The following is an 8,384-nucleotide window of genomic DNA, read 5'->3' on the forward strand; positions in this document are numbered from 1 at the left end:
GGTCAAGGGTGTATTACTTTCATAAAGTCTTTCCGTCAACAACTGAAGCCATTTTGTGAAACTTTTACTAGTCCACCCATTCAATGCCATCAAATTCATCAACCTTAACATTGTTGATAATCGTGTGAAGTTAGTTGACCATGATATAACGGGGTCTCTGCATGGATAGTCATATTTTCATACACAACTTTAGTAATGTTTGTACTCCAACATCACATATCATGTCCTTTTATCTATCATCCATTGGCCAATACACATGTTCATGTGTTCAGCCACACTTGGAGTGTCTACCAACATCAACGGGCCTTAATAGAGACTAAAGGGGGCCATGACCATTAGATAATCTATTTTGAACTTTTTTAGTGGTGTGATGTGATAATCTAAGAGTGATTAAAGTGATGGGTTAAAAGTATGTAAAAAAAAGTTGGTCAAAATATCATTATCCTTAATTTAATTCAATTCCACTCATTCATTATATTTTAAAATTTCATAGCAAAATTTTCACACTTTTTTTAAATACTATTGTTAGAGCAAAATTTTAATTTGATAACATTTTTTCAATCCAAAACATCCATTCTTATACTCTTTTTGCACTAGTGATGTTACAATTGAAAATAAATGCAATGTCCACCTCCTAAACATTCATAAAATAAGGAATGTATTTGAATAAGACTCATTCAAGTAGGGATCCCTTTAATATACACATAACATCTCATACTACTTGTTGACCGAAGCGTCAGAGTGTCTCTATAGACACCGACACCTCACTTCGATGAAAGAAACATCTCGAGCAAGGAACCAAGGAGAGAACATCTCAAACAACAAGACAAAATATATTTAAGGTCATGTGAGGACATCTTGGTCTCTAGGAACATCTCGATCTCACACAAAAACATTTGACAATCACATAACTACATTTTGGTGCTCAACATCAACTTTGGGACACAGTTATTCGATTACAATATTTTTTAATTCTTTGAAAATCCCTAAAAAAGGAAATCAAATACATTAATATCCTGTTTTTCCTGTTTCTTTGTAATTTAAAATATAATTTATTTTATAATTTTATTGTTTATAACGTCGTCGTAATAATAATATTTTTTTTTTTGACTTAGTTTATAATGTTTTTCCTGTTTCTTTGTAATTTAAAATATAATTTATTTTATAATTTTATTGTTTATAAAGTCGTCGTAATAATAATAATTTTTTTGTGTGACTTAGTTTATAATGTTACTTGATTTTTCTATTAAATGATAAACGTTGTTTTTAATTATTATGATAGGGCACTTTATTGATTTTTTTTAGTTCATGTAACCGTACTTTTTTTTTCTATTTTTGTATTTTATTGTTTGGATGACTTTTTTATAATAATCATAATTGTGAAAATGAAGTTGACTTAAATAAATTAATATAAATTAAATGAGAGACTTTCTTTATTTCCTTCATTTACTCTCCGATTTAAATGAGTTTACTTTAAGCCAACTTTACATTTATATGTTTTGCAAAAGATAACTAAATTTAAAAGATAATAATATTATTTTAAAATATATACAATTATTATAAATTAATAAGGGTCACAAATAAGTTGTGACTCACATATTAGTCTATCAATCGGTTAAAATGAGAATGTTATATTAGAATTTTTAATTTATTAGTTCGTTTTGGTCTGATTTGTTTGATGTGTCAAATTGACAAGTCATGATTCTTAACTCGTCGACTCGTTTTGTTTTTTTTATTATTTACATTTAAAATTAAATTAAAATAAAAGTAATTAAAATAACTTTTTATATTATATTTTCTGTTTTTTTCTTTCTATTTTTTATTTGTTTACATTACAAATTAACATAAAAATAATTTAAAAAAATTATATTATATTTTTTGTAAAAACATAAATAAACAATATTATTATAATTTAAATTATTAACACTTACAAATTAAATTTTAATTATCAGTTATAATTTAATAATTTAATATGTAAATATAAGAATTATTTAATTTAATTTATCCAATTAAAATATTAATTAATTAATTAAAAACTTAAACAATATTTATATGATTAAATATGCTTTAAATATTTATTTATAGATACATATAAAATCAAATTTTAAGAAATAAAAGAAATGGTAGGTCAGCCTACTAACCAATCTTGAGATATGTTGTAATTTGTAGCCGTTTTTTGATAGTCGGTAACTCGACCTAATTTTGACAGATCAAGACAGATCAGACCAAAATAGATTAGATCAATCCATTTTATCACCTCCTATAATTATAGTTTAAGACAACAATACTTTAATACTAGAAAATATTTTATATCAATCGGACATCACCTTAAATTATTTTTCATTCTCTTTGTTTTTATAAATATAAAAAAAAATATTTTTGTTAGATATTTTATCTTATAATGAGTTGTAATGGAGGTCAACAAATTTTGTTTCTATAATTTATATACCAAATTAAACTTTTTTTTTTAGGTTTTTAAACGATAAACAAATTTCATAAAATTAAATTTAAAGATAAAGAAAGCTAAAAAAAAAAAAAAGATTTATGAATGTTAACAAAATTGAAGGGCCAAGATTATTACAAACAGAAACAAGAATTAAAATTTCAGTGACAATAAAGATTTCATTAAGTGTCATACAATAATACAATGGTATTAATACAAAAGACCGGACAAGAACATAAAAACAAATATTTAACTAAAAACACTTAAATTTTTCAAAAGTGGTGAAAAAATTTATTATACTATATATGTGATTTGGTATTTGGGAAAGTCCTACCTTGTCAATCCCTCTTCTCAACTATGTAAGGTTACTTACTACTCACTCACTCCCATTCATTCTTTGCTTCCTTCAATCCCTTCTCTTCTCTCTCAAAAACCCTAATCCCCAATTTCCCCAATCGCTTCTTCCTTCGCGCCCCGTCGCAAGGTTTCGTCTTCTCTCCTCTCTTGATTTCTCCATTTCCCTCTTCTCCGTCTATTCTCTCTCTCTCTGAATTGAACTTTGCGCGTAGCGCTTTAGGGTTCCAATTCGCCGGGGAAGATGAGCACGCAGAAGAAGCGCGCGTTCCAGATAGAGGCGTTCAAGCACCGCGTGGTGGTCGATCCCAAGTATGCCGAGAAGACGTGGAAGGTTCTAGAACATGCTATCCACGAGATATACAACCACAACGCCAGTGGCCTTAGCTTTGAAGAGCTTTACAGGTTGATTCATTCGCTTAACTGTCAGTTAACACTTCTTCGATTTCAGTGCTCCAATTTTGGTGTCAATCGTGCGACATGCGATTTTGTTTTTTTTTTTTTTCAATACTGTTGTTTTGTTGTGTTTCATGTGGTTCTGTGTCGTGTTGTTTTGAGTAAATTACACTGGCTCCTTATGTTTTTGCACATGATGTCTCTTCTTTTTCAAGTGCTGCACTAATCCCCTTAATTGTTTGAAAAACATTATAGTATTCATCCGTAATTATTTGTAAAAAAATGGTATTATGACCTTATACAAAGGATGTTGTGGTTTCCTCAGGGCTTTCAACTTGCAAATATTGACAGAGGTTCTTATATGACACATTATATTGACCAGTTCCCTGTGATGCTGTTTGGCCATTGTAGATTATTATGCTTTTGTGTGATCAGTTCACCAGCTTGTACTTCTTATTCACATGGACGTTGCATGTAGTTTGCTCTCAGCCTACTTCATACCATTTATTTGGAAGAAAAAGCTCCGATCTATATGTAGTTATTTAATAATCAGATGCCACATACCTCCCTTAAATTTGTCGTTTTAAATAATTTCAATTGAACAAAATTAGTAGTTTTTTATAATTAGCGTTATGTTATTGCCTGTAGTTTATTTTTGTTTAAATTAATTAATCAGCTAAGCTTGCTTAATTAATTTGCCCATAGATACCCATCTTTGTGTATTTGTATGTGTTTGATTAATTTCTGATCATTGTGATCTACCCATTCAGGAATGCTTATAATATGGTGCTACACAAATTTGGGGAGAAACTTTACACAGGACTTGTGACGACCATGACTGCTCATTTAAAAGAAATTTCTCAATCAATTGAATCTGCTCAAGGAGAAATTTTCTTGGACGAGCTCAATAGGAAGTGGGTAGATCATAACAAGGCATTGCAAATGATCCGAGATATACTGATGTACATGGATCGAACATTTATACCTAGCAACCATAAAACTCCTGTTCATGAGCTTGGATTGAATCTTTGGAGAGATGTTGTGATCCATTCCAGCAAAACTCAGGCTAGGCTTCTAGATACACTTCTTGAGCTTGTGCTTAGGGAAAGGAACGGTGAGGTAATAAACAGAGGATTGATGAGAAATATAATAAAGATGCTTATGGATTTGGGTTTGCCTGTTTACCAGCATGACTTTGAGAAGCATTTTCTTGATGTATCTGCAAATTTTTACTGTTGTGAGTCCCAGAAATTCATTGAAACTTGTGATTGTGGTGATTATCTGAAAAAAGCTGAGAGACGTTTAAATGAAGAGTTGGAGAGAGTATCTCATTACTTGGATCCCAGAAGTGAGTCAAAGATAACTAATGTGGTGGAGAAGGAGATGATTGAAAGCCATATGCACACTCTAGTTCATATGGAGAACTCAGGTCTAGTTAGTATGCTTGTGGATGACAAATATGAAGACTTACAAAGAATGTATAATTTGTTTCGCAGGGTGACTGCTGGGCTCACAATTGTTAAAGAAGTCATGACTTCCTTTATACGGGATACAGGAAAGCAGCTAATTATGGATCCTGAAAGGTTGAGAGATCCTGTGGATTTTGTTCAACGCCTGTTAGATTTGAAGGATAAATATGACAAGGTTATTACAATGTCTTTTAATAATGACAAAACATTTCAGAATGCCTTGAATTCCTCTTTTGAATATTTCATCAATTTGAATGCTCGGTCTCCAGAGTTCATCTCTTTGTTTGTGGATGACAAACTTCGTCGAGGGTTGAAAGGGGTTGGTGAGGAGGATGTGGAGATTGTACTAGACAAAGTCATGATGCTCTTCCGGTACCTACAGGAGAAGGATGTGTTTGAGAAGTATTACAAGCAACACTTGGCAAAAAGGCTTCTTTCAGGGAAGACTATATCTGACGATGCAGAAAGGAGTTTGATTGTTAAGCTCAAAACAGAATGCGGATATCAATTCACTTCTAAGTTAGAGGGTATGTTTACTGACATGAAGACTTCTCATGACACAATGCAGGGTTTCTATGCCGGCCAAGGTACTGAGTTGGGGGATGGTCCTACACTATCTGTCCAGGTGCTTACGACAGGATCATGGCCTACTCAGCCTAGCCCACCGTGTAATCTTCCATCAGAAATATTGGGTGTATGTGACAGGTTTCGAACATATTATCTGGGCACACATAATGGTAGGAGATTGTCTTGGCAAACTAATATGGGGACTGCTGATCTGAAAGCAACATTTGGTAAAGGCCAAAAGCATGAATTGAATGTTTCCACATACCAAATGTGTGTACTAATGCTTTTCAACAACGTTGAGCAGTTGACTTGTAAGGAGATAGAGCAAGCCACAGCCATTCCCATGTCTGATTTGAGGAGGTGCCTTCAGTCTCTTGCCTGTGTCAAAGGAAAAAATGTTCTTCGAAAAGAGCCAATGAGCAAGGACATAGCAGAGGATGATGCATTCTTCTTTAATGATAAATTCACAAGCAAGTTCTTTAAGGTGAAGATAGGCACTGTCGTTGCACAGAGGGAGTCTGAACCAGAAAACCTAGAAACTCGGCAAAGAGTGGAGGAAGATAGAAAGCCACAGATCGAGGCAGCAATTGTGAGGATAATGAAATCAAGGCGAACTCTAGATCATAATAATATCGTTGCTGAGGTCACTAAGCAGCTGCAGTCACGGTTTTTGCCTAATCCTGTTGTTATTAAGAAAAGAATTGAATCCCTTATTGAGCGTGAGTTTTTGGAGAGGGATAAAGTGGACAGAAAACTGTATCGCTATCTTGCGTGAACTGTGTATTTGCTTCTGTTTTGGCATTCCAGCTTGTGATTCTGTCATGAGTTAGATGCTCATCATAAAATATTTCTGCCAAGTAGTTTAACTCTCCTTTGCATATCGACAAAACTTAGACTTGTTAGGTTCACTTCTTTCAGCCTGCAAAACTTACTAGATCATTTTTAGCTTTTTCTTTCCTCAATATCAATAAACTGAAACTTGTTTAGCTTATAGCCCTTGACTGTCGTATACTTTTCAATCATTTCGGATATGACATTATTTCCTTAACCACACTGCCTGAGAAGGAAGCTTCGTCATGAAATTCTTAACAGCAAAAAATTATGTTTTAACTGATACTCACTCCTTTGGACTAAAATAACCTTCGTAAAAGTTGTCCGCACAAACGTCTGGTAACATAATTTCGGGACATAAACAATACCCATTTGTAACACAAAATCTTACCAATTTTTTCATGTGTCATGCATGAATAGCGGGACACTCAATATGGAATAGATTTTATTCGTGTACTGTGTATTGGCAAGGTCATTTCAATCATGTTTATTAATGTATCACACATGTATTATGTAGGACCGAAATTATGTTGATCACCATTGCCCGAAACATCTCAACTACCACTAGGCATTGTGCTACATAGGATTGTGATGATCTTGATCAAGTTCGGTCAAGTTAATATCAACACTAGTGTAACCATGATAATTTTGGTCAAGGCAATATCAACACTAGGGGGACCAGGTTCATCCCAACTAAAATTGTAATAACTATATGAGAGTAAGGATTATGTCGATTTTAAGATTACTAACATCATGTCAACCTCGACAAAGTGGTAAAGAAGATATTTTCCGTTACGATAAAGTATTTTTTGACAATTATTAGAGGATTTAAACCTTCCTAAAATAGCTTAAGATAACCAAGTATATAAAGGTGATCTTATTATAGGTAAAATGTATCTAATTTCTCTATACATTTGTTCATTAGTCTAAATATATCGCTAACTTTAGTGTTAGAGTGCTTGCAAGTACTTGTCCCATTCGACCCCCTAGAAGCTACACAGAAGTACCTGGACGTCTCAATAAGTGTATATGAGATCTCTTAGGATAATTTGGTTCCATATGATAACATTTGATACCCACCATAAAATCTAGTGTACTTGGAGGAGATGGTGTCTACAAGGAACATGACTACTTAAGATCGTACACAAGTAATAGGAAAACCTAGTAATACAAATCGCAATGTGACATTTTTGTTAGATATGCAAAGACAACTAGATGAGATGAGATGAGAAAAGAAAATGAAGAGGATGTACATGCATTAAGAGAGGAAAATCAGAGGATGTAGAGACAACTGAAGGAAACATCTCAGAACTTTGATACTTTAGGATGGCAAAGAACGAAAGGTGAACAAGATACTACCTAAAGGGGGGGGGGGGGTGACGAATCGTAACTAACTAAACTTCTGTTGGGATGGGAACGTCACAATGACATCCTTTCATAAATAGGATCATGGAGGCAGAACTTCTTCCAAGCTGGAAGGGCCTTATGATGGATCAATATAATGGTACTGCAAATTCAGATGAGCATGTCGACGTCTTTGTGACACAAGTAGGGTTTTGTACATCCGATGATGCCATCTTTTGTCGAGTGTTCCTGACATCTTTAAAAGGCCAATTCTAAGTTGGTTTACTCGTCTCCCTTCTAATTTTATTCCAATTTTATAGATTGTTTTGATACGTTGATTACTCATTTTGGTATACAATTTGTCACCACCATACCTCATCACCTTACCTCTTTAGCCTTAGTTAAAATCTGACAAGAGAAGGATAAATCGTTGCAGATGTTTACGAAACATTTTGGCAAGGTTGTGTTGAATATACTCAACCTTAATCCAAATGTAACATTGCATCATCTTATCATCACTTTGAGGCCAAGACCTTTTGTGGACAACTTATGCAATAAACTCATAACAACTCTTGACGAATTAAGAACAAAAGTAACCAAGTTCATGCAGATGGAGGAGTTAAGGGAGTTTTGCAATACCGCCAAGGAAGAGACTTCATTTCCCGAGAAGAGACCTTTTGACAATGAGAGATCATCTTAATCGTACAATTAATTTAAAGAGTCAAAACACCCACATTTTAATCGTTACATACATTAAATGCGAATAGAGCTAATATTTTGGAATAAAATTTCAGTATATATTTAAGTATATATTGTCTTTAATTTAGTGGAAAATATGTTTGTAGTTCTTAACTTTTAATGTGAAATTGTAACTTGTCCTTATACTACACTTTAATACATTTTGGTCCCAAACTTCAAAAATGAATATAATAATTTAACTGTTCAAATATGAGTCTGAAATACCACATTTGATATGTTAT

The 8,384-nt window shown here is 33.1% G+C and overlaps 1 protein-coding gene across 3 annotated transcripts; it reads left to right on the forward strand.

The window, feature by feature from the left end:
- Positions 1 to 2,764: 2,764 nt before the first annotated feature.
- Positions 2,765 to 6,095, forward strand: LOC114181618 (cullin-3A-like). Of its 3 annotated transcripts, none has more exons than XM_028068120.2 (3): positions 2,765 to 2,927; positions 3,021 to 3,202; positions 3,964 to 6,095. In XM_028068120.2, the coding sequence occupies exons 2-3, from the start codon at positions 3,042 to 3,044 to the stop codon at positions 6,002 to 6,004; spliced, it is 2,202 nt and encodes a 733-aa protein (XP_027923921.1). In that variant the 5' UTR covers positions 2,765 to 2,927; positions 3,021 to 3,041; the 3' UTR covers positions 6,005 to 6,095. The 3 variants fall into 3 exon arrangements, with proteins under 3 accessions (XP_027923921.1, XP_027923922.1, XP_027923920.1); XM_028068121.2 differs by having other exon boundaries at positions 2,773 to 2,927; positions 3,013 to 3,202; XM_028068119.2 differs by having other exon boundaries at positions 2,773 to 3,202.
- Positions 6,096 to 8,384: the final 2,289 nt, after the last annotated feature.

The sequence above is a fragment of the Vigna unguiculata genome, chromosome 4, assembly GCF_037176805.1.
Source record: "Vigna unguiculata cultivar grain cowpea cultivar isolate G323 ecotype 2 chromosome 4, ASM3717680v1, whole genome shotgun sequence".
Classification (NCBI taxonomy): Eukaryota; Viridiplantae; Streptophyta; class Magnoliopsida; order Fabales; family Fabaceae; genus Vigna; species Vigna unguiculata.